This window comes from Sphaerodactylus townsendi, linkage group LG07 (genome assembly GCF_021028975.2).
Source record: "Sphaerodactylus townsendi isolate TG3544 linkage group LG07, MPM_Stown_v2.3, whole genome shotgun sequence".
Taxonomy (NCBI): Eukaryota; Metazoa; Chordata; class Lepidosauria; order Squamata; family Sphaerodactylidae; genus Sphaerodactylus; species Sphaerodactylus townsendi.
In genome coordinates, this window is record NC_059431.1 from 27,726,657 (window position 1) to 27,753,979 (window position 27,323).

General features: G+C 41.9%; 1 protein-coding gene across 1 annotated transcript in view; it reads left to right on the top strand.

The window, feature by feature from the left end:
- The first annotated feature begins 433 nt into the window (after positions 1-433).
- Positions 434-27,323, top strand: part of NDUFS4 (NADH:ubiquinone oxidoreductase subunit S4) — a 64,353-nt gene continuing 37,463 nt past the window's right edge. The window contains exons 1-2 of the mRNA XM_048503982.1: positions 434-602; positions 23,273-23,351. Coding sequence (XP_048359939.1) covers positions 484-602; positions 23,273-23,351 — 198 coding nt within the window. The 5' untranslated portion in view covers positions 434-483. The remainder of the gene's footprint in view (positions 603-23,272; positions 23,352-27,323) is intronic.

Consider the following 27,323-nt stretch of genomic DNA (forward strand, 5'->3'; position numbering starts at 1 on the left):
AATACTGCAAAACAACAACTACAAAAAACCCAAAAATAAAATACAAAAATAATGCAAAAAAGACAATACAAAAATACAATAATAATGCAAAGTACCTTGCAATTCTGTAAAAAAAACAACCCCAAAATACTGCACAAGTACAATACAAAAATACAAAAAATATAAAATAATGTAAAAAACCCTGCAACACTGCAAAAACAAACAAAATACGATGCAAAAATACAATACAAACATACAAAACAAATACAAAAAACTGCAATACTGCAAAAAAAAAAAAACCTTCCCAAACCATGAAAGCTTAGATCTTATCATTTTAGAAATATCCTCCTGTCCCGCCCCCGCAGCTCCGTTGCTTCCCTCCTTCCGTTTGCTCTCCTTCGCCTTCGTCGGTTCTTGTTTCTCTGGCTTCGCGTTCTGGATCAAGACGGCGCTGTATTGTCCCTACCGTCGCCCCGTCCACGCAGCGGACGTTGTAGCATCAACATGGCGGCGGCGGCGGCGCTGCTGCGGGAGGTCTCAATGTCAGCCGCTTGGATGAGACCCCTCGCTCATGGGGCAGGGACGAGAGCAGGCGCCGGTGAGGTCTGCTTGACTGCGGCCAGGTACGTGGGACAGGTGGGCGAAGAGAGCCCGGGGGGTTTCGGTGGCGTCCCTGGACCCTTTTCCTCTCCTATTGACCCCAGGGTGCAGGGGCACAGACCTCCCTCTCTCCCATCCACCTCTGCTGACCGTCTGTTTGTAGCAAACATGCTGACTCGAGGAAAAGCGAGTTCTGCCTATAGGAGTAGACAGGAAGAAGGCGGGAAGAAAGCCACTTTGCTTTCGAAGGTGGAAGCCACCAAGAGCTTGAATAGTCCAGCAGGTTGACAGCGCCGTCTGCTTACTCGGGAGCAAGCCCTACTGTGTGCAGGAGGATGTATTTCGCGTTGCACCAGTGTTGGGTCGTAAGCATTTGTGGGCCTGAGCCACTTTCCAGTTGTCTGGTTTGTGTTCAGCTGAAGGGTTATTATAGACATATGTCTGTCTATGTCACCACCCCCTTGCCACACACGTAAGCAATGGCACCTAAAGGCAGTAAAACGTAAAAGAAGTCTGTATGTTATATTCTTATGGTGTCAGATTGTATGCAGAATAAGACCAGAGTGATCCTTTTTGCTCAGTAGTTGTCAATCTGGAAATACTAGCTTTCTGGCTATGCTGTGCTACCATACTGTAGTATCTGCCATGTAGCTACCTGCCCTGTAGTGGGGAAAAAAGCCCATCATTTCAAAACCCAGTTATTGTTATTCTAATTAGTTATTTATGTGGATTGCTATGCCAGATCATCACTTATAATCCACTTCCTCCCATACACATTACACTTTTCACAGCTGTATTTCACCTGTTTTTTTTTTTAATGTTATGTGATCTGTTACTAGCTAGAGATGCTATTTCCAAGCATGAAGAGCAGTTCTGTGGAACGGACAGGCTATTGTTGTTATCTATCAGCATGGCTTGAAAGAGCCCACAAATTCCGTTGGCAAAAGTGATTTTAAAATAAGAGTGCCCATTTACAATCTTTGTAATTGCAATCTTTGCAAATCTTTGTAATTCTTAGGCATGAATATATTTTTGTTGAACATTTGGATAATGTTAGGATACAGTAGGTGCTTCTCTTATTTGACAGCAAACTCTTATAGAGCTTCGGATATGGCAGTATATTTGGAAAAAAAATATGTTAATTTAGCACCTTCAACATGGGGATTTTCTCTGCTTTCTAGCATACTTTTGGGACACATTGTTTCATTTAAAAAATGACTGCCATCAGCCCAATTCTATGCATAATTAGTCATAAGCTAGTTGCTTTTAATGAACTTGGGCAAGCCAGGCAGCATAGAATTGTCAGGGGCAATTTTTGATATTCATCCCAAAGCATCTCAATTATACTCTTGCAATTAAAGCTTTATGTCCAGTTGGTACCCCGAGTAATCTTCCTTCAAAATGTTGGAACAGAAAAATTCCCTATGAAATGTAGGTCCCGATGATGCTGTTTCATAAATCAGAATGTATGTGCCCTGCACTGGAACGGGATACTTAGGAAGTATGTTTTCTGGGAAAGATGTTGTGTACTGTGGTACTTCTGAAGACAGTCAAGTTGTGGCAGTGACATTTATACCTTAGTAAGTTTGGATAAATTGCCATATTTTTCGTGAGGTTCTGTGGTTCAGAGACAGGGAATACAAAAGGGTTGAATCTCTGTTATCACCAAATAAGATATATTTCAGAATGTGTTTGACAAGGAACTTTCTCTGCTTTCAAGTTACTAATACTACTAGATTTCTGGCTATGCTTTCCTCAAGCCTGAAAGGGGAGGGGGACATCACAGATATCTAATTAATAATAATACTTGCAAGGTGGATTAATGGCCTTATATAACACAGCTTCATATGTGTGTGTATAGTATATATAGTTATACTCTAAATGGTAATGTAATGTTTTGTAATGCAATATATGTAAATCCTAATGTTACCAGTCAATATAAAGAAACAAAAACATTTTATTAGCTTGATATTATTACCTACAGGCTGGATATGGTTGAAGAAGAATGCATCTTATTTGGGTAGTGTTTTTTTAAAATACATGCAAAAAGAAGACCAAAACTTTCCTTGGCAACTATTTCCAAAATTGTGAAATGATTCTTCCAGCTCTTGCAATGTGATGTAGTGGTTGAGAGTGTTAGGCTCTAATCCAAAGAATTGGGTTTAATTCCCCACTGCTCCACATGAGCAGTAGACTCATATCTGGTGAACTGGATTTGTTTCCTTGCTTTTCTACATGAGGCCTGCTGTGGGACCTTGGGTAGTCACAGTTCTCTCTGAACTCTCTCAACCCCACCTGCCTCACAAGGTGTCTGTTGTGGAGAGAGGAAGGGAAGGAGTAAGCCGCTTTGAGACTCCTTACGGTTGAAAAAAGTGGGGTATAAACTCCTTCTCTTCCTCCTCTTTTTTCTAGCTGGGGTCTTTGAGTAATACATTTCTTCTGCTCCATTCTTCTAAACCTGTTAGAGTAGCTAATGAATTTATATTCCTTATATTCATTAAAATTCATCCAAAATTCTATTTAAAATAATTTTTTGCTCCAATCAGCATAGCTCTTGATCCAAGAGTTGTGTCAATAATTCTTTTTTTTTTCAGAGACAATGTTTTCTTAAGGCTATGCACAGTGTGAGAGTTGCACACCAATATACTCTACAAGATAGTAAAGGATCCCAGGTTTCTTTTCTTGTGACAAACACAGCTTCATTATGTCACAAAAGTCCTTCAGTTGACCAGGTTGCTTGTGCTGTCAGTCTTATTCTGGATAGATTTCATTGTACATTTTTAAATTTCAGTGGTAGGAAATTGCTTGAAAGTTGTGTGGTGTTGATGAAAACTTAAGTTGGTAAATTCCCGGGACTTCAATAGCAGAATTTTTTCTGTAAGACTGGAGTTACTTGGTATAAATCTCACATGGATCTTTCTTTAAGCAAGCAAGCCATTTTAGCAATTTCTAAGTGGTATAGAAGTTGATAAGTTAGGGTTAAACTGACCTCGAGGAGAAGAGAATATACCGTTTTTACAATCATACAAGAAGAGTAATGAAAGTTTCTAACTGAAGCATCTGTTGTCACTTCCTCTCCGCATGGCACACGTCAAATCCAAATGCAAAGATAGTTCCAGCTGCATTCAAATAATCAATTTCATGGTATGTTCAGCAAGCATCCCACATATTCCATGGCATCATAATTGTCTACTGTTTTTCGTTTGCTTCTGATAACTGCATATTCTTCAGCAGATAAACAGTCTTCTTTGAAAGCCGTATTACTTAACCAGCTATTCTTTTGCTGCAGGAATCTCAAGAATGTAATTCATTAGAAAGCGCATATTTGATTGTCAGTGTGAGAAACCTCAATTCTTTTTGTAAGGTCACTCTGTATAGCCCAAGAGAACTGGCAGTTTCCAGCAGTATTTGAACTTTATTCTTCAGTCAATATGATTGTTGGCAATGCAAGTATGTATTACAGATCTTTCACACATTTACAGTCAGTTTTTCAGACTGAAGTTGCATACTGCTTTATATTTAACAAAGGTGGGAACTCTTTAGATGTTGCCTTTATTTATATTAATTAACCATGTACTATGGTTTAGAAAATGCCGGTTCATATTCTTTCTTTTTTCTTTGTCTTTTTTGGCTGTCGTCGTAATGGCTGCCCTGTAGGGTTTCCCAGGCAAGAGACATTTCAGAGATTTCCCATTGCCTGCCTCTGCATAGCGACCTTGTTATTTCTTAGTGGTTTCCCATCCAAATATTGATCAGATCCAGTCCTGTTTATCTTCTAAAATCTGAGGAAGTTGGGTTACCCGGGTGAAGGCTGTTCAAATACTACTTTTTAAGAAATGTGTTCCATAGATTATCAGGTAACTAGCTATCTCGTCTGATGTTTTGAACTTGTAACCAGTGTGTATTTTATCTAACATCCTGCAAGTCTGTTAGTGCTAAGCCATTAGATGAAGGAAATGCATTTTAATTATATTTTCCTTTCCATAAAAGAAGCAGATTAAACTTTCAATAACTCTCTTAAAAGAACATTTGTTTAAAACATCTGTATGCCTTTTTTCCTGCTGCACCACTTTTGAGATAACTTTAATATGAGGTTAAAAAAACCTGATCTAGAGTAAAAATCATTTAAGAACCACACAGACCCAACAGTTAAGCATTTTACAGACAGCACAACTTTACAAAGCTGATTAGAAACCATATAGGAGATGTAATGATTGGAAAAATCAGGAGAAGGACCAGATTGATAGAAATCAAAACTACAAACTAAATATCTTTACATAGGCCTGTACATAGGGGGAAGGGAACCCTTGCCCCCAGACACTTTGCGATAACATTTTCTTCCTAAAACCCATCTGGTGCCTTTTGAAATAGTGTAAAAAAATACATTCATATCCCCTTCTCTCCCTGCTCCCACTCATTATTACTCTTTTTTGTCACAGATAAGTTAAATGTGCTCCCAAAGGTCTTTTCAAAGGCTCTGCTTCTGAGATAGTAATACTGCGCCCTGAAATTAGATTCTGCTTTGTTGCCATATATGAGATTGTATCATGATGGGTCTATGCAATTCTGGATTGAACCTGCAGCAGAGCATTGTCTGTTCCAGAGGCTAGTCAATTGAGGCTCTGAGATCTTGGATAAATCTGAGTCACAAGATTGCATGGATCCTTGGGGGGAAGCATCTTCCATGGGGGCATGCAGCACAACCAAGCACACTCTCCTTCACCCATAATTGTCCACATGTTTATCAGTAATGATCTGGTGTTATTTTTTGTTCTCCATTTTCAGAGTCCTAGTGTGATTTAAAATACTCAGCCTTATATCCAAAAGCCTCATCTTTTTTATGCTTTTCAAAATAAGGGCTCAGGTTAATTTATTGATGAGCCACCATCTTTGATATTGGTGAGCTACGAAGAAAGCCAGCCACCACACATGCAAGTTTGTCAGTAGTCCTTAATGTTGCTCATTTCGAAGCTCAGGTTCTGTATTTGACATTTTTTATGATTCGTTTTTACTTCCTTGGTGTTTCAAAACAGTCTTATGCTTGCAATTCTTAGGAGATATTAGAATGCTGTTGTACTTTTTACAATGCAGTGCAGTGCATTTGCTGTCTTTTAAAATAGGAGGATGTGTCTCCCCTGGTAATATCTAAAATTTATAGAGCTCAGTAACATTTTGGAACAGTGAAAGATCATAGCCTTTCCCAAAGACAGAGGTGGGCTGTGGAACGTTAGCTTTTTCATTCCTTCCAGTTCTGGAATTAAACCCTTTGACTTTTGTACTACTCTGTGATAATAAAAGCATGCTTGTTGGTTACTGTGGCTCTTGGTACGATCTGAATAGATTTGTGTGGGGAGACATTTGACATTTCAGAAAACACAGCCCGGGCAAAACTTAGGTCACCTGTGGTTTTTGCAGATTTGTAATCCTTCCACCCCCAGTCTTGTCCCCGTTCCCACCAGTCAGCCCACAAAAATAGAATTCCAGCACCAGTCAAGAGTTAAGAAGATGCTGTATGAGCATAATTTATTGTTCTGTTAGATTTGCCTGCTCATACTTCTTAAGCAAACACTTCTGCTGTTGCAGGGTAGATTGGAAATAATGTAATAACTGTTAGATTCGAGTCCAGAAGTACCTTAGAGACCCAAGATTTTCGAGGTACAAGTGAACAAAGCTTTAACTGTCAAAAACGTATACCCCCAAAAATCATGTTCCTCTCTAAAGAGCCATTGGACTTAAATCTAGCTGTTCTGTTGCAGACCAGTATGGCTAACCTCTGAAATTATCATCACAACTGTGTCATATTATTGGTATAATGGTTCTTGATTGTTATCAGCAGATGGCTTTCTTTCATGTATGGGGTTACAGCTTTAATGTTTTTCATAAGAAGTTGTAAGAAAATTGTATAGTGGAGGTAGAGCTATTCCTTGCCAGAGGAGCTTAATAAAGGGAAGCCTCATGCCCTGTGAGTTTTACAACACCCATATTCCCCAGCTTGGGTTCAGCAATCATGTACCTAAAGGGTCATGAGTTCAATTTCAAAAAACAGGTGAACTTTTTGTAGTGATTAGCTTTGATATATGATCTCAAGTAGCTGCCTGACCTTTGTCTAGTAACTTTAAAATTAGTTTTAATTTGGTATTTATTTAGGCACCAGATGAGCGACATCTGTGTGTTTCCAGGTCATTGCTGTCTTCTGAGACAAATATAGTGAATTCACCTGTCCATGTCATTTGGATATATAGATTTCAGGTACCTTTTCTCTTCAGTTTAATGGCTTCAGTATATAAGAGAGATCCTTCTTACTGTCTTCATTTCAAGGGTATGCTTTGAAGCTTATTCATCTTTAAAACCATTTGTTTAGAGCACGGTTTCAGGCATTTGCAAGTGTAACGTTGCAGGTTTACAAGCTGTCTAGTTGCTTGGGATGAGTGAAAATTGCTTACAAGCAGGACAACATCAAAACACAGGAAAAAGTTCTGACTTTTTTCCTCCCCACCTCCCAGTGCAACATATCAGTTTTGAGATGTATGTATGGTGCCCAATATTTATTTTATTAAGTAGCAAGCCAACAGTAGCTTTATTTGCAAAGAAAGGGGAGCCCTGCCAGTACAGACTCCGCTGACTATCTACAATACATACAACTTTATACAGCTCCCCTTTCCCAATACGCAAGTCCCTCTGTTCCTCCATTGGCTAAGAGTACTTGGAGTTCCGTCCACACGATCCGCCTTTTACATGTCAAGAAGCCCCTTCCTCATATGTTAGAAGCCCCTTTTCATTCCATGTTCATTATCGATGCTCCTTATTCAGCCCAGGGTGTCAGTTAATATGTATTAGCTATTTAAGCACGCGTCTTAGCCTCCTACTGATACAACCTATGCCCTTTTTCTGACTTTTAAGCAACTTGTGGTTTCAACTAGTCCTGACCAGTTTTCCCAGCCTGGTCTCGCAATCCTCCCATCCATGGTATGAAGAAAACATCCTCTTCCTGTTATCACAAATAGGTTGTGTGGGTTTTTCACCCCCACATTTTTTCTTATGTATTCACACAGTAGGTCCCTGGTAAGAATGCCAGCTCTGTTTTGGAAAATACCTGGAGATTTTAGGGGTGGTGCCAGAGGAGGACGGGATTTGGGGAAGTGAGAAACTTCAATGGGGCATAATTCCATAGAATCCTCCTTTCGGGGTTGCCATTTTCTCCAGAGATCTCCAACTACCACTTGGAGTTTGGCAGCCCTAATCATTGGTGTGTCAGTATGCATTTTTCTAATGGAGATTATCTTTGCACATTGGCTTGTTGCTTCTAGAGTCACGCAACGCGTGATTGGTGTTTGGAATATGCTGCCTCAGGAGCCGGGCCACTAACCTGGTTAGCTTTAAAAGGGGCTTGGACAGATTTATGGAGGAGAAGTCAATCTATGACTATCAATCTTGATCCTCCTTGAGCTGAGATTGCAAGTGCCTTAGCAGACCAGGTGCTCAGGAGCAGCAGCAGCAGAAGGCCATTGCTTTCACATTATGCATTTGAGCTCCAAAAGGAATCTAGTGGGCCACTGTGATCAGCAGAGTGCTGGACTAGATGGACTCTGGTCTGATCCAGAAGGCTCTTTCTGATGGTCTTATGTTCTTATGTTGTACACCTGCAGAAGCAGAAAGGAGATTAACATACTCCCTGATCTCTCCATAAATTCGTGAGGCTAATGAGGAACCAGAGTGGTATAGTGTACTAGGATCTGGGTTCAAATCCCTACTCTGCCATGTGCTGGAGGGCTTTGAGCCAGTCACACACTCAACCTACCTGCTTCGTAGAGTTGTTGTGTGGGGTAAAAAACCCAATGATAGCCCAGTACGTAAAACCATCAACAACTCACTAATGGACTTCCCAGCACCAGCCAACACTTCAATCCAATGAAACCTGGACTTACTACTAGGTGTGTGCTTAATAACTCAAATCCTTTTTTTTTTTGATAATTTTTTATTGTATAGAGTATTCATACATTTGTTACATTTAATATTTTTCTTTCATCTATACATTTTTTCCATTTTCACCCCCCTCCCCCCCTTCGCTTTATTAATTTTTTCATTCAAGCAGCAGGAGGTTCATTCTTCTTATTCTCTTATTCCATGGCTCTTCGTTAAATCCGGCTTCTTCAATCCATTCTTTATACACTGTCCATATCTTCTTAATATCTTCTATTTTTTCTTTCCATAAAATATTTTTTGCCAGTCTTTCAAATATCTCTAGCTGTATTTGTTCCCATATATATTCCAACCATCTTGAAACTGTCCATTTTTTTTATCTTTCCAGCCCAACGCCAACACTGCGTGTGCTGCTCTGATCATTATTTTATACATTGGTTCCAACCTTCTATTCACTCTAATGTCGTCTATTATCCCCACAATTAATAATTCTTTATTTACATCAATTTTTACTTTTATCAGTAGTACTATATATTTTATAATGTTCTCCCAAAACTTTTTCACTTCTTTGCATTCCACATATGTATATAATATGCTCCTTTTTCTCCGCAATGCCAACACTTTGGGCTTAATCCTTTAATCATATAGGCTAGCTGTGTTGGGGTTCTGTACCATTTTAGTATAACCTTTCTTTCTAATTCCACATATTTTTCAATCTTTATCTTCTTCATACTATCCATTATTCTTTCTATTTTTTCTTCATCTAAGGAATCATCTTTTTCCCATTTTTGTATCAACGTTCTTATCATGAATTCTTTATCCTCTACTATATATTTGTATACTGCTCCTATAATCTTCCCTTTCATTGTTTCGTGGAGTCTTAACCATTGATTCATTATACATTCACCTTGTATTCTATATTTCCTTAACTTTTCCCATAGTCCTCTTATTGCCAGCCAATTCTCTCTCCCCCCAATTCTATTAAGTTTTGTAATTGTATAATTTCTCCTTCATGAACCAAATCTGATACTTTATGTATCCCTTCTTCTTTCAATTTTCTTATAAGTTTTTCTCCTTCTATTCCAGTCACGCTCCCCACTGGGGCCCTATCCAGAATGCCAGGCATCCATTTACTTCTCCATTTTTCCCAAATATCCATATTTACTTTTCTTGGACCTATTACTTTATTTATAACATTTTTTATTTATTTTATTTTATTTATTTATCAGTCTTATATACCGCCCAATCCCCGAAGGGCTCATGGTTACCTATTCCCTTATTTACTTCATTTTCAAATTTCAGCCATTTTGAGATATTATCTTCATTGATATCTAATAAACTTTTTATCTGGAATGCTTCATAATATTCCTGGGTTTTCGGTATTCCCCAGCCTAAGAGATCATTTGGCATTTTTTTTATTATATTTTTTATTAAATACCCATCCTTTTATTTTCCTATCCCATTCTTCAAATTGTTTTTTAGCGATTTCCATTGGTAGTGTTCTAAATAAGTATGAGATTTTAGGCAATATACACATCTTTACTGCTTTTATCTTCCCCGTTACAGATAGGGTTTTTGCTTCCCATCTTTTTATTTGATTTTGAATTCTTTTCCATCTATTTTCATAGTTATACTTATACATCCTATCTTTTCTGGTAGAAATTACAATTCCTAAATATTTGATTTTCTTCTTTAATATTTCTTTATTAAATTGTTTCTTTTCTATATTCACTCCTAATATTTCTGTCTTGTCCATATTCACTGTTAATCCTGAATATTTCTTAAAATCCTCTATAATTATTTTTAACTCTTTCATTGTATCCTCAGGATTAGTTGTTATCAGTAATACATCATCTGCAAACATATTTATTTTAATTTCTTCCTTATTTATTTTATATCCTTTTATTCTTCCATTATTTCGTATTCTGTCTGCTAAATACTCCATGGCCATTACAAAATATAGAGCCGAGACAAGCGGACACCCTCTGATATTTCATACTCTTCTTATTATTAACTATTCCTGAAGTAGTCCTTCTTCGTTTACTCTTATCTTGGCCTTAGCATTTCTATATACTTCTTTTTAATACGCTTATGGAATCTTGTCTCTCAAATCCACAAGAGAGAGTTTTTTTTTGGTATTATTATTTTGGAAAAGAAATTCATGACTTACCCTGTATCTAAATGTCGCGCTTTATATACATCCTAGTTTTATCATAGCATATTTATTATTTTCTTTCCAGTGCTCTAATATATTTAAAACGCTTCTTATTGGATGACATATGTAATATATATATCTGCTTTCCTATTTACTAAACCCGTATTAGATCTTTGTTCTATTATTATTTTGGGAAAGCTTATAATTTCTAATCCTATTTTGATAATATTTTTTTGCAATGTATGTATCTTATAATGAAATCATCTTGATTTAATAATGGCTTATTGGTCTACCATAGGATCTCTACCATAGCAAGAGTTGCATTTATTTTTTTCCTGGTTTTCAGGATTGTCACTATCTCTCTGTCTCTCTCTCTCCGTAATGGCAATTCCTGCTGCAGGGCTTTCTGCATCCAGAAACTTTTTGCATGAGCTATTGAATTAAAATAAATTTTGGAGTTCTGGAACTAAAATTTCCGTACTTTGTATTTCTTTATATTAATATTCCGCTGTAAAGCCTTATATCTGTTCCACCGGGGGATTTATTATTTTTTAATTCCCTGATAAACCTTGCTTTGAAGGTATCTCCCCTCTTGGCGGTATTTATGTTATATTTTTTTTCTTCTATAGCTATTTCTGTATCTTCCTGAAGATGTAATCATTTTGTTCATTTTTTTTCCTCGCGCATATTGTACGCGTAATTGCTCTGCGTATTGATCAAGAGAGAAATAGTTTTTGTAGGTAAAACTCCCTCGAGATTTTTTCTTCTTTCAATTAATTTTATTTTCAAGTTTATTATCTCACCACGATTCTTCTTTTTTCATCTTTTAGCTTTTCTACTCGTTGTTTCTGTAGTATTATGTAAAACTGCTGACCCAGCAGCACCGTGAGTAGAACGGGCGTTGGGGACGCTTCAACGGGATACCTACGGCCTTCTGGTCGCACGCACCCCTTCACTTCTCATCCTCTAAGGAGTCACGGGTCATGAACTGGAGTCTGGCTCGAAGTCACTGGGCTACGCAGGGACAGTAATGGTCTTTGCCCCAGGTGATTATTAGGCTTCAGCGGACGCTTTACCACGGCTCGCCCCTTCCTCTCTCATACCTGCCTGCGTAGCCAGGCGGTGGAGATCATTGTGCGATCACATGATGATCTCCTGAGCGCAGGTCTCCCCGGGTCTCCCGCTCATCATCTCCTACTCACACCTCCCCTTTTACACTTCGGCCAATGAAACCCCTAATAAAGGAACACTTGCCAGAGACCGATAGCACAGCACGGGGCAGAGAGTTGTTGCAATGTGGATCCCAATAAACTCAAGGCTTCCTGTTAAGCGCTGACGCTCTCTCCCACCAGATGAAAGAGCCTCCTCCCGGCTGGCTGCTTCAAGCCTGGCCCATTCCTAGCGAATGACTCCCTCTGCGGGGATGACTACAGAAGCTGGGTGCCGAAACCCGGGAATCCTCGAACCCTCCCACTCCTGCTTCACCGGTCGCTTCGGGGAAAGGGCCGCTGTGATATCGATAAGTCCGGCTGGATCGGCGCGATCCAGGGAGGACCACATCTGCCAAGCTTGGTATACAGCCACGCTGTATCCTTCTGGATCGGGCGTGATCCAGAGACCATCTTGCCACGATCCTAGACGCACTCTCTCTCTCGTCCGGCCGGAACGCGGTGGCGATGCCGAGTATGGGAGCTTGCAAAAGCAGGTATTATGACAAGCACGTTAACCCTTGCCGAGGAGGAACTTCACAAAGCCGCTAGCGAGAAATGCGGCGGCAGGGTCTCCCACAAAGAGAGGGGAGTCATGCGCCATAAATTGGTTGAGGTGCGAGACATTGAAGCTCAATGTCCATGAAATTCTCGAGGGGACATATTGAATCTTAAGGATTACCTGCCTTCGGGAGAAAACATCCCGGCGTAAAGGCCTTTCTTCGCACAGAGCCCCGCCGCCGGTGTCCACTCGCTACTGACGTGGAGACAATAAAGTTGTTGGCGTCGCCATCAGCCCGCCTGCAGACCTGCTTAGCAAACTATGGCTCACTTAGTGCTGTAGGTCACTCTCCTTCGGGATCTTTCACCTTCCAATTTCACCCCCCGGAATTTTCTATCCACTACATATCATGGACTCTCGGTCGTCCCTCCTTCCTCGCTTCTGCCCTCCACTTGCTTCTCTCGCCCTCCCTCAAACTCTCTCCGCCAGACTACATGCGTCCAGCCGCCCCTCCTTGACGCCTTTCTCCTCTTCCTCAGCCTTCACCTGCTTCCTCCCTCATTTTTTCTGGGCATTAATGCATCTCCGCTGGGCCAGCTACTTTACGTAATGGCGCTGGTTTCAAAACTTTCTGGCAGAGCCGTGGCATTAACCACTTCGATCTATGGAGGAAGGAAACCCTGACGGAAGATGATGCCCACTTACCGGGTGTCCAATGCCTGCCCTTTCCGCCGTCCTCCTGCCTGCTATGCCTTCACTTGAATCTAATCTTAAGCTCAGCTGATCTTAAATCTCGCTGTTCGCCTCTGCCTCCTCTGCGCTTTCCACTTTGCCCAGCTCTGCTCGCTCCCACGCATATGCTATTTCTACCAGAAATCACCATTGCCTCTGTCAGTGCCACCCAGAATGGCGCCAAGTATTTCCAAAATCCCTGCAAAACCGCACTGATTTTGTGGCAGCCGGAAGGAATGCTGACGGAAGAAAACACCAAATATCTTGGCATCACTATGCCTCATTCCGCCCTCTCACTCAACCAAGAGAGGACTGCCGACGTCTTGAACCTCTCCTCAGAATGTCACGCATAAGCAGGACAATGAGGCATTGGAGAGGGAAAGACGCTCGCAGACGCATGGCCTTGCAAGCCTACGAGTCCTTCTTCATATACAAAGAGGGAAGCCCCTTTGGCCCCTCCAGCAGCCCGTAAGGTTCAGAGCCAGATTTCATAGCCTTTCTGTGAGCACGCACAGGGCCCTAAGCGCGCAAGCACCTGTAGTAACAGCAAAATACAAAATGCGCCAGTACACCTCAGAAGGAGCAGGGATCCTGCCTGCGGAGGACGGCCTCTTAAGTAGACTCCAGATGGTGGGCTTCTCGAGGTTTGGGTGCAGCCATTCTATCCTCATACCTGCCTAAGAGTTCAACACGCGTGCCACTTGCCTCTACAGGACCCTGTTTGCCGCAGCCAGTTTGGGAACCACGCCATAGAGGACAAAGGCTTCATGCACTCCCATCGACCCCCCAACTAATCTTTTCTTCTACCACAGCAACCACGAGGAACTGTCGGCCTCTCCTCACGGGGTCTGGATGTTCTTAAACTCATGTTATTTCCTCTTAGGGTTTGTCTTCAATTTGTCTGTTCAATAGAAGAAATGATCCAGTTTGCGGAAACGCACTTCCTATATGGAATTAAGACCAAAGGACCTAACCCCACTTCCTTTTCACCCGGCGCTTATATTATTGATACAAAATGCTCTCACAGAAATCCTAAATATGATTAGCAGGTCGCCTTTGTTAAAAAATGCTCTCACAAAGAAGAAATACCATCTTCTTCAGCAAGAGGAGAGAGAGAGCAAGACCTTGAGTCAAAGTTGCGAAATCCTCCCTCATTACATTACTTATATATATATATGCTCTCATGTAGCAATGCTAGCATGTATGTTCTACCATATGTGTGTCTTGCCCCACTTAAAAGGGACCCCTAAGGTTCCTTCTTCCCTCAAGGAGAGTGAATTTTTTCCCCATTGCCTCTAAGCTATGCTCTCTTATGCTTCAATTTAAGAAGTTTCTCTTCTTTTTTGATTATATGTGCCTAATGCCTTGAAAGGTGTCACCCATTTCTGCCTCAAGCCTTTGCCTCCATTTTTGTGAAGTTTTAACCCTCAAAATTCTTCTTCAGAAAGCCTTTCTTTTTGAGAACCTTTTCCTTTGTCTACCTGAGCCTACACCTGCCTGCTACATTGGTAGCGCACAGCAGCTTGTATGTGGAGCCAAGAATTACTCCCGTGCTCACCAGCATTTTCTGCTGAGTGCTGCCTCCCACAGTGGCTGTGAGTCACAGTGCCTGGGGGCTCTCTCAGCCATTACCCACCTTTACACAGCCTCCGCTGTGAAGGTAGGGAAGCAAGGACTCGAACCCGTGCCAGAGTCTCTCCTTACAGGAGGGGAAGGTAGGAGTTAACTTCCAAACCCCTCCTTTTCTTCCACGCTTTCTTTGCATTTGTTCTCTCTCTCAAATGGGCTGACTCCACCGCTGCCTCAACGCACCTTACGCAGGATTTGGAAAAGGGTTTCACCTTGCAGAGTTGGCTCTCGTGTGATCTACCCAAAACTCCTTCAAGCCCAGGAACTGTGTGTTTTCTTTGCATCTTCTCTACATCTTTTCCTATAGGTAGATGCTGTATATTACTTGATATGACTATAATTGTGTGAGAATTGTTTGCTGTTGCTGCAAAAAAAAAACTCCACACCTTATACTTAGTTGTGACGGTGATTGGGACTCGTTTTACAAACAAACATCCGACCTGGATGTATGATCTCCCTTCTCCCTCCTATAAGCCTTCGGCAATTCCCTGCCTTGTATCTCTCTAACTGCGCCTTGAATGTTGCAAGTGATCATTGTCGGAATGGGCCAACTGCCTAACTAAAGCTTGGCTCAAAACAAATCCAAAGAAAGGGGAGTAGTTCCCCCCTATTGACCCAATCAAGGTCTCATCTAGCAGACCATATCCAAAGTACTCTTCTCTATTCTCTATCAAAAAATTGCCCGCCCCCCCCACTCAGGGGCTCGGAGCTTTCCATTGTATCATCTATAAGAACTAACTCAGCCAGCACGCAAAAACCCCTGGGGAAAAGGCGTGAAGCTTGTTTTTTTCTCTTCTATACAGGAGTCCAGCTCGCCGCCCGCCGATGCCTGTGGCCAGCCCCATCTCGGGAGATGGAGAGGCGGGAGGGCCTCCCTGGGAGGATCCCGACCCTGCGCTGCCTGTTGAGAGCCCTCCCATCACGCACCCCAGCCTGGGCCAAGATGGGAAGGGACTCCTCTCTCTGGGAATTGCACCAGGTACCCATTCTTCCACGGAGATCGCAGAACCCTGCCCCCCCCCCAGGAATATGGCGGCAGCCTGGGCTGCCATGGCTCAAAGGTTGACGCTTGTGTGTCCAGCTGCTGCTCCTCATCTACAGCCGCCATTCTCTCTCTCCTCTCTGTCAGCCTCCCCTGGCTGAAGCTTGCGGGAATTGCAGCCAGGAACATTCCTGATAGAGGCACCCTTGCCTGGGAACTCTCGGGCTGTTTTCAGCCGCTTGCAGATAATTGTTGGGACAGCCTGCTTTCTTCACAACCTTTATGCTCGTGAGAGTCACTGGAACCTTTCTCTCTGTGCACGCTAAAGACTATCAGTAGCTCTCCCACGGCTCTTAGAGAAACCCAGCTGGACTCGCATAACGCCATCGCTCTGTAGCCAGCTGAAGCTTTGTAGTCAAACAGCAAGCGGGGCAGCCATGCATTGGACAATTATGCAACCACGGGTTGCCTTCCTTCCTTACGGCATCTAGCCTATGTACTGTTTAGCTTTCATGTTTATTACTTATATGATTAATCGCCTATCTACAAAACAGCGTAATGCATGTCTTGTATATATTGTTGCCCGGCATTTAAATGTCTGATGCTCTGTTCTCTTTAGCCTTGCCCATTGGAGCCACCTCCAAGGGAAATCTCTTTCGTTGAGTACTATGACCCACTGGATTATTAGCTACTGCATGCCCAATTTGTAGTTATCGTATTTGCTTTTGTTGCTGTTGCATTCCCGCTTCATCTGCCTGCCGGACTCTTCTACCTTGTCAGCCTCACCATTGTTTTGTGATCCAGGCCTTCACCTCCGGAGACCCAAAAGCACCGGGTGCCATCTCAGCCTCCGGCCTCGACCCCCCCCCCTTTGCCGGAGAAGCGCGACGAATGAAACCTCAGCCAAGGCGGAGTATGTTTCCTTTGGCGACTTCTTGCCAGGGAGTCCCCGGACTTGTTTGCATGTAACGGCGCATTCAAGACTATCGGGCCGTTTCTAGCGTGGCTGGCCTGTGTCCTTCGCTAAGTGGTCTACTGCAACTCTACACTCTCCACCGCTCTGGATGCCCTGGCCTCAGGCGAGCAGCAGGAACTTCCATCAAGCTTCTATCAGAATTAGACTGCGTTAGCCGCTATTGTGGGATTTACTTGCGCCTGTTGTTGTACGCATCACCAAGGTTGTGAGGAATGTACGCATAATATGTGACCTTTAGCTTAGCACCTCTGACAATTCCCCACAATTGATTCTACCATATGAAAGCAGTCTCTCTCTCGCATTATTGGCAGGCTGCAAGAAGTTGTATCTAATCCCTGGAAATATGATGTTTTGCCTCATTGGTGAGTCCAGCCCTCTGGGCGGCTGGCTGCTGCGGGAGGATGGTTGAGTGCTAGTATTAGCTATTCACACAGCTCTCTGCATTGATATGGTTTTAATTGTATGCCTCATTGCCTTCGGATCTTGGTTTACGCTCGAAAGTGTGTGTCTAATGTTGCGCTGTGTAACGTGGTAAGAAGCCTCCCTCGAATTTCCCCTGCCCTTCAGAACCAAGTTCCTAATGCTACACAAGCAGCTTTCGGTCAGCTTGATGACTAGACGCATGGAGGCAGACGAGCGCCCTTTAAATCACCCCCCCTAGCATTTCGGGTCCCCTTCTAAAATCGTAAAAAAAGGAGGAGATGTAGTATTAATGCACTGCCTGCTGACCCAGCAGCGCACCGTGTGTGGTAGAAGCGTTAGACGCCAACGCGGACCTACGCCTTCTGGTCGCGACCGCTATTCCCACTTCTCATCCCCCCATGAGTCACGGGATTCATGAACTGTATCTGTAGCTCAGTCACCGGGCGCAGGGACAATGGTCTTGCCCCCAGGTGAGGATTAGGCTCCAGACGGCTTCTACCTACGGCTTCCTCTCCAAGACCGTGAGCCAGGTGAGATCATGCATCATACGCGCCATGATGATCTCTCCAGGTCTCCCGGGTCTCCCGCCTACTCCTCTACTTCCACACACCTCCTTTACACACAATGAGAACCCCTAATAAAAGGTACCCAGAAGAGACCAGCATATTAGGCATAGTGAGTTGTCAGGATCACTTAAACTCATGGCCTCCTGTTGCTGATGGCTCGGCTCTCCACCAGATGAAACCTCCTCCGCGTCTCGCCTATTCCTTAGCGACGACCCTGCGGGGATGACTACAGTTTCTCCCTTTTTTTCTTCAAGTAATTTGCTAATCTTTTAACTGAATGTATATTATTTCTTTGAAACTGGTTTTTTACCCAAATCTCCTTTTTCCATAAATCCATCTTATCTATTTCCTCTAGCTTATTTTGTAATTGTCTTATTTCATTTTTTATTCTCTTAAGAACTCAAATCCTAACAGGTCTGTTCTTTGCCATTTTTAAAATTTATTTATTTATTTATTTATTAAATTTATATACCGCCCCTCCCCCAAAGGGCTCTGGGCGGGGCACAACAAAAATACACAACAATAAAACACACAAAATACAGAATATAAATAAATTAATTATAAATAGACCCTTAAAATACAGTGTACAGTACAAATTATCGGCGCCAATTAAAACCACATTAAAACCCTCCCAAGAGGGGGGAACAGAGGGTCCCAAGATGTTAGGGACCCAAGACAACTTACTTCTGTAGCTCACATCTGTTGAGATATACAATATGGCTGACTAATCTGCAACATCCACACATTGTCCATATTCTTAATTTACCTCTGCATCCATGTTGGACGAGGATTATACTACGTGTTCTAGCTATGCAATGAAGAAACAATGTAGACCTCATTGGAACTTCCCATTGAAAACATTGCATGGTAGAGGAGTGTGAACACCCTATTCCCTTTGATGATTGAATCGAACAAATAAGTCCATATGGATGGCAGGAAAAAAAATAACAGTGCTCACGGACCAGGAGGGAGGAAATGTGTGCTTTTTCATAGGACTCAAATGAACAACAGCTAGGTAAGTACAACTCTGTTTTCATCAAGCCTATCCACGCAGTTCCACATTGGCGGGATTGCAGGATCACTTTCTAAGGAGATGGGCGTGATGCTGTTAAGTAAATAAGCTATGAAGAACTGCTTTTCCAACTGCAGCATCACATCTGGAAATTGTGCCTGCAGGGTGGTCATGTATAAAAGCGAAAATGGAAAAACACTTAGCAGCGGATTTTGTCAAGTGAAGCTTTAGTTCCTAGTTCAGTCGTTCTTGAAATGAGATTTCTAACATTTTCTTGCTTTAGTGTTAATATGCAAGATTTGAAAACAACACTGATTTCCAGGATGGATCCTGAAGGCATCTCATTCTCTTTTGCTCTCCAGACTTATTCTTAAAACTCTGCCAAGCTGTTGACTTGGTAATGTTATACTACCTTCAATGGATTATTGGGGAATATTGGAATCCTTTGAATGAAATATATTTCAGTACCCCCTCAAAAGTCTATTGGGGGAAAGTTCAGTTATCACTGTTAATGAATATTCTGTGAGTGTTAATAGAACACTGATTTTTCTGTATTCCTTTCCATTATTTATATATTGCTTTTTTTTACTCTGCCTTTCTCCTGCCAAGCAGGGCCCAGGGTGGATTCAGTAAACAATAGTTTTAAACTACTCTGATGTTGGAAAGTGTTGTCAAGTCACAGCTAAAGTAAAAAAACCAATAGAGGAGGTCTGCCATTACTTGTCTCTCTGAGTTGAAGCAGCTCTCTTGGACTATTGGTCTGCTGCCATTTAAGTAGTAATAGCCGGAATGCCTTGCCTTAGTTTCTACGGAGATCACAGTTGATGAAATTGAGCCATCTAGATCAGGATATACAAGTCTACCATATTGTAAGCAGTATTTAAAAACTCATATGGTGTGGATTGAGTCACAGTACTTTCTTCGAGACAAAAGTTCTTTCAGGGTTGCCACTTACCTGGTTCAGGCGAGGAACCTTCTGACTGTCCCCATTCCCACCCTGGAGCAGTGGAGTGGGAACTGAGGAATTGTGTGAAGCAATGCTGGGACATCACTTCCTGTTTTGGAACAGGAAGTGAAGTCATGACATCCAAGGTATTTTCAGATCTGTGTAGTTTTTACCATAGAAACAGTGAGTGATGTCCTAGGCACAGAGGAAGGCAGGGTCAAGCAGCTGGTTCCCTTCTTCAGCCCATATTGGAGTTCCCTCTCATCTCTGGCCATTCTGCTGCTTATTCCTGGGATTTTGTAAACTAGTTTACCAGACCCAGGCTTCTGGTAAACTAGTTTACCAGATGCCTGCCCAGTGACATACTATGTTACACAGGTAACCAGACAAGCTGTGTAATATTTCTCTTCTCTGCCCATTCTATTTTTGTTAATTTTATTTGTTATAGTAGTGCCTCATTTTTGCAGGATCTTTGCTTCCATGAAGGCTACCATTTCTAAACATAATAGCATGACTTGTAGATACCATTGTTAAATTTTACTTTGAGCTTCCTTTCCATCCAAACTTTGAATAAGAGAGAGAGTGCAAGCTACTTGAAGAAAAGACTGGATTCTACCATTAAGTGTTTTATTGTTGATGTTGTTTAGCGGTGCAGGCAATTCAGACAATGTTTTCTTCTCTTGGAGACACTTGCAATGCCTCTTTTAGCTTTGTTCTGCTTTTTCTTATGTTTTGTTTTTTAATTCTAAGAAGTAGCATTCTTTTTCAATCGTTCCTTTTCAAATGCAAGTGAGATGCTTCCAGCTTTGGAAGCTTGTCACAGTTGTTAGTGTGATGTTGAGGAAAGAGTGGCTAGAGATTCTATAAATGTTGAAAGTATGGAAATACCCCACCCCTTGTTAATAAGAAGGCCAAAATTTGAGGGGAAATTGAAATGTACATTTCAAACCTCCTTTTTTAAATGATTTAACAAAGATGATTTTTTGACTGATTCAACAACATGAAATGCATGATTTATGACATAATACAATTGTATTAATTGACATATTTATAGCATTTAGTACTTGAAAAAGAATTGCAAACTGTTGCACCCTATGCCACCTTAGCAGTTTTATTTTGAATGTTTTTCATCTTAGAAGTAGGGGAAAAAATGAAGGTAGAAACACGTTCTGTAATAGACAACACAGAGTGTCTTAGTTGAACGGAAACTCATATAGTCCCTGTAGATAGGACTGCTAGCATGTTTGGATATTAAGCTAAACTTTATAGCATCGAAAACACTAGACACTAATTATAATATATTATTAAACAGATTGCATGTATTAGTTTTTGCCAGAATTATTTATATTTAAACAAAAAAAATTCTTGAAAATTCTGTGTATAACTATAGAATAGAAGTACCCCCCCCCCCCCAGTGCTCCCCAAAATTTTCCAGTTTATCCATTGGGAAAAATTGAGGAAATCCTTAGAATCTTTCATGCTGTATGTTTGGAAAGAGAAAATACTTCATATGAGGGTTTTTTTTAAAAAAAAAAGAGCTACCCCAAATTGTTCAATTTTTCCCTTGGAAAAATTGAAAAAAACTTTGCACTTTTTCAAGTTATACCTTTTGAATATGAAAAAGCATTTTAATCATCTTCAAAAGAGAAAAAATTAATAGGAGTTTATCTTTAAAGTCTCCAATTTTTTTAGAAGCCCTCAAAAATGCAGGGGGGTGGATTTCTGAATTTTTCTAGGTTTTTCCTCATGCAGTCAGCCCTATCTTGGCTGCTTAACAGGGCTGGCCCTGGTTGGTAATTGGGTGGGAGACCACCAAAGAATCTCAGGGTTGCTATGCAAAGGCAAGCAATGGCAATCAACCTCTGTTAGTCTCTTGCCTTGAAAACCCTGTGGGGTTGTTATAAGTCATCTACAGCTTGACCTTACATACACATACACCCCTTTAAGCATGACTCTTATTAAGACCACTGTATTATACTACTTTACTGACTTTTAAGGGCCAGGAATTAATGATAGCTGTTTAAAGTACAGACTACTCAGCAAATTCATATTTGAATAGTGTTCTGTTTTTGGTTTGTTATGTGAAGCTCAGTTTTTGTTTGGGATTTCTTTCTTGCAGGGGCGGATAGGAGAACATACTGTCTTCCTGTCTCTCAAGCTGTTCAGATTATACTTATACCACATAGCTGAGACTTTCAGATATTGTGAGATGTTCATGTAACCTGTGCCAGGAAGGATGCTATGATGCCTCATAAACAGACTTATAGCTAATTTGCATTTAGAAGTGTATCTTGCTTTCTAACTAATGTAAGTGCTTGAACTATTCATAAGCAGAAAGTCTGCTTTACCTATTGGATTTGCTGCTGTGGCTTTCCTGAAGTTGGAGAAAGATACAAATTAAATATGTAAATTTTATGTTTCATCTTTATTATAAGTTATCCAGTTACAAAGCATATGCAGTAGATTCATTTTTTAAAAATTCCCTTTTTTTGTTTTGCTTTGTTTCAAGTTAAATTGATTAATGAAAAGCATGGGTTGGATTCAGTGAAAGGTGGGAAACTGCTGATTTTTAAGGGCTTGTGGAGCAGCTATTGGAAGAGTTAATTGAGTGCCCTACCAAATAAGCCATATAGTAGTTCTTATGCTTTCACTTGCACAAGAGCCTACTCAACCTCTTGCATGTGAACGAATATATGTGAATTTATTTTTGTTTTTCTTACTTGGTGCTCTAGTCGAAAGTAGAAAACAGCCCTTCTAGGAGAAGGTGATGACTTTCACATTACAAAGGGTGTCATTTAGATCCAGTTCAGTTTTTGAGTTGATGTACTAATAGAGAGCATGGTGGTTAAGAACAGCAGACTCTAATCTGGAGAACCAGGTCCTATTCTTCTCTCCGCTACATGAAGCCTGCCTGTCACAGTTCTCTCAGAACTGTCTCAGTCCACACGAATGCAGGTCATCATAAATCTGCTGTGACTTGTTGGAACTCTTCACCATCACTAATAAACCAAGGATAGAATCTTTTTCTCTGCAGAAACAAATAATTTCCTATGCAGAGACGAAATCCTGCAAAGGACTGTACTGATCACTCATAGAGGAAGGAGTGCCTCAGAAGAACCTTGAACTGGGTCTAGCTGTTTGCTCAGAATATGTGCATCATCCTGTCCCATTGTTAAACTTTCACTGACAGACCTGCTACTATAGTCTGTAATTACCAACTGAACTGGTAAGAGGCAAAGACAGGTAGACCCCCTGATACCATCCTTGAGATTCAGAGTTCCAGGAGAGTTGCAGTAGCTTTGTAGTTTTTTCCTCCCGCCTGTTCGTGACAGACCCGCCACTGTACGTTCATAGAGTAGTACAGTCCTTGCCACTGGCAGTCTTTCAGTGATGGAGAGCCTGTAGGCTGACACGAAGCGCAGCCTGTTGTGAACTGCTAAGTGGTCGTCTGCCAAAAACTCAGCAGACAGAACTAATTGGGGGGAAAGGGATTTTTGTGCCCTCATCTTGCTCTTCCTTTTTTCTTTTTCTTTTTTTACAAGATGGATATTGTTAAAGTAACTTGTTTATGTAAGATTTGTCTGCCTCTATTTTTTCATTGCGTGAATCATTTTTTTTTTAACTTCACGTCTTGCACTGCAGGTCACTGAACACTTCCACATGGCAGCTGGCAGAGGACCAAGCCCAAGACAAGCAACTCATCACAGTCGATGAAAAATTGGTAAGGGTGTTCTGCTGCACGTATTGCCTTGAGAGTGGTTTCTGCATGACAGGTATTCAGGGCGCTCCGTGTTGCCCCATACAACGTCAAAAGCAACATCAGAATAACTGCCAGATCAGAAGCAACGTCAGAATAACTGCCAGATCAGAGACTGCTGTTATGCAAGATGGGTGCTTTTAAATCTGAAAATCCAAATTAAAATATGTATTTGGATTTGGAAATGTTTAAAACGTGAAATTTTGTATTTGGGCATGGACTTAATTGTTAGACAGCAGAAGAAAGCTGTCAGGATACTCAGGATTGGTTAATGTAGTTAGGTCTTAGACGTTTGCTTCCCAACTAAAAGAACAACTTGTTCATCTTCATGGGTTCACTGTGCTATCCAACTGCACAGACCAGCCACAGTAGAATAGCAAGCTTTTTCTTCTTCTGTAGCTGAAAATAAGGCACTCCCTTCCTTCTCCCCACAACCAAAGGTGGGAAATATTCCATCCTAAAAGTTACATGAGGGGAGATGGAGGAGCGCCTTTCACTCACTTCTTCTTTTGCCACAATAGCTTTTTCTCTAGCTCCCAGTCTTTGCTGACTGGAAGTTGTCCTTGTTCTCTCTGAGGTGTTTTTCCCCCTCTTTTACCATGGAACCGAAGAAGGGCACTGCACTTAAAAAAAAATGTTCATCATGTGGAGCCAAGGTAGCGAAGTGAGATCATCACAGTGAGTGCCTCCTTTGACTCGGTGAGACTCACATCCCTTTGACCCGTAAGGCTTGTGCTGCCTTGACCCCTAAAGCGTCGCAAGGTAGGGCATCTTGCCTTAAAGCAGCTCTCTACAAGGCATCTCAGGGGGAAGTTCCCAATCTACGAGTTCCCTGTCGTCACTCTCCATTCCTGGGGGTCCTGGAAAGTTCATCTCAATGACCCAGGCTTCTCAAACTTTTTCTGAGCCTCCTCGTCAAAAGGGCTGTAAAAGAAGCATTCTGACAAGGGGGATTGCAAGGGCATGCACCTGGGGTCCCAAGTTCCTGAGGCTTCTAAAGTGAAAACTCCCCACCTTCTCTTTCTTTGATTCTCCTTGAATGGTATTAGTGCTCCCCTTCTCTTTCTACAAAGCCCCAATAGCCTCAATCACCGGAGATGCTACCTCTCACTGGCAGGTTCCATCTCCACCAACGTTCTCTTGGGACCGATCTCCTTCTTGGCACTGATTATCTCCTCATCATCAATCAACTTCTTGACACCCATCCAACTTGCCTTCCTGTGCAGATCATCTGCAAGCCTCTCCTCTTAGTTTTGTGCGCAAGAGTTTGTCAACGTTGGATCTTCTTCCAGATGTTCTTCTGTTGAAAAGTGGTAGCCCTACCCTGGCTTTTTTGGTGGCAATACTCCCAGATGATGAGTTGGTTGAGGTTCCACAGCCTCTCCACATGTGAGAGATGTTCAGGATCCAGCTGCCCAATTGGTGCCTTCAGCTGTTCCATCCATCTTCCATCTTTGTCCATTTCACTTGCTATAGGACCTTGGCTGATTATCCTTACTATTATCATCCATTTATGCAATTCACAGCCCACCTCTAAAAGCAGTTGGAAAATGGAGCTGCTTAGACTCTGTTGCTGGCATCTTCCACTTCCACTCACACTAGTAGCAAGGCCTACTGGAGAGCTCGATCTTCGTGTCTGAAGAATTACTTCCAACATCGCTCAAGGTCAACCCAACACTCCAGATGCTGTTTGAGATCAACAAATCATTCCCTCAAAGGTCTCTGAGGCATGTTCATCCTCCAACTTCAATGCCTGTCTCGGGGTGCTATGATATGTCTTCTTCTCATCAGTCTTATGATAGGCATAGCAAGAATGATTCTCCTCAGCATTCACCACTGTGATCATCCAGACGTGGATGACTGTCTTCTGTTGCCTTCTCTGTTTCTGTTGAGTGCCATGATTGGTTACGGTTTTCAGGTCTTCATTTCCATAGTAAAAAATGAGGATCTCCCATTCAGAGGTGTCACCCCTTTAATGCGGAGACTGATGAGATCTTACATAAGACCAGAAAGGTAACAACTACAGCCAAGCCTGTGAGACTGGCACCTCCTCAGTATCAGACCTATAAGCCGACATATTTTCCTAAGCAATCTTTTCCATCCTGAAACTTAGGCCCAGCTATCCATCCTCTTCACATCAGGGTCAAAGTCATTCTGCTTTCAGTCATCCCCAGCAGTCTAAATGATTTACTCAGCAAAACAAAGGTTGTAAGGTGAATCACTCTCCTATCAGGCCAACCCAAAATCGGGTAATGCCTGACTGTTTGCTGGAGTTTTTCTGTTATATGAGCAACTATCAGTATGGGCAACTATCACTATAGATAGATGGGTGTTTAAAATAATAATCGTAACTTATTGTTTGGAACTTTTAACGGGGCCATCGTTCTTTGACTCTGCTTACTTATTACCTTCCCTGTTTTTCATAGAAAAGATGCAAATTTTGCTGCATAAGGGTGCCATTAGAGAGGTCCCACCAGGTCAAGTTTCAGGGGGCCTCTCTTCCCAGTATTTCTTGGTTGATAAAAAGGATGGTGGGAAAGAAGTTCAGATGTCCTGTATGAAATACGCCATCAAATATTCTTCCGCCATTAAAACTGTAAGCTTGATTTGCTGTATTGGACTTACGAGACGCATACTTTCATATCTCTATCTACGCAGTTGTGAGTTCTTGAGATTCCATTGTGCCCAAAAGGTTTACGAGTTCTCCCATTTGATCTGGCCACTGCACCCAGGACATCTACCAAGTGTATGGCTGTGGTAATGGCCCATTTGGTTGAGCAGGGCTGTTCAGTTTTTCCATACTTGAACCATTGGCTATTAATGGCCCTGTCCAGACTGTTCTTTCAAGATCAGGTTGCCTTTACTTTTGGTACTCTACAGAATTTAAGTCTCCTTGCCAGTCTTGATAAGTCCAGGCTTGAGCCTGTGCAATTGGTAGAGTTCATTTTGGCCACCTTGAACTCCACGTACTTCTTCCGCCTCCCTTCACATCACCTTTAGGGAGAATGAGTTCCTTCTTTTCAGCTAGAGAAGAGGAAGAAAGCTTTCTGTTCTACTGTGGCTGGCTTGTGTGCATACGCAGACTCAATGTGTGCCTGTGGAGGAACCCACTCAACAAACTACAGTTGCAGGTAAGTGCAGCGCTGTATTCTCTCTTCAGATCCGGACAAGGGACTTCTTTAATATATATAACTGATTTCTTGATAACATTAGAAAAATGCAGAACTGGGAACAAGAGAACTGTCCTTATTCTATATGTTAATTCAGATTTACAATATTTTTTGCCAACGTTCCCATGGGAAGGGGGAGTCTCCTCTTTCCTTCATGGACTGCCTTGAAACAGCCTGGAGTCAGGCTGCTGGGGCCTAGCTCTCTCCACAGCTATTTAGCCCTCCCTGGTCTACAGCTTCCTCAGTTTTCAGGCTTCTTCCACCTCTTGAGGGTTTTTTTTTTGCTGCAGGTATCTGTACTTCAGTTCTGTTCCTGCTTTCTGAAGTCCTTCAGAGCTGCTCCTCTGTGTCCCTCACTGACTAAACTAGTTCTACTTATAGATTGAAACATCTGCCTTTTGATTGGCTCCTAACGAAGGTTGCTAAAGAGGACAATAAGATTGCTAAGTTCTCCTTGCTGTCTCTTTGGCTAAGGACCATTACAACAGTTCTAGGCTGATTATGCACAAGGTGTCTGTTGCAGCAAGATTTCTTATATAGACGCATTAACATTCTGTGGCAAGTGATATCACTTCTAGCACGACTTCAATTTGCTTCGCTGTTAGAGTGGAGCGGATTTGCCAGTGAGCACAGCTTTGCCCTGGACATCTTCCACCTACAGCAAACCTACCTAGCTTCACCACTTCCTCATGCTGCCGTCCACACCTTCCTCTTCCATGTTGCTGGCTCCTTCCTGCTTCCTACTCATCCTGCTGGTATCTTTGGA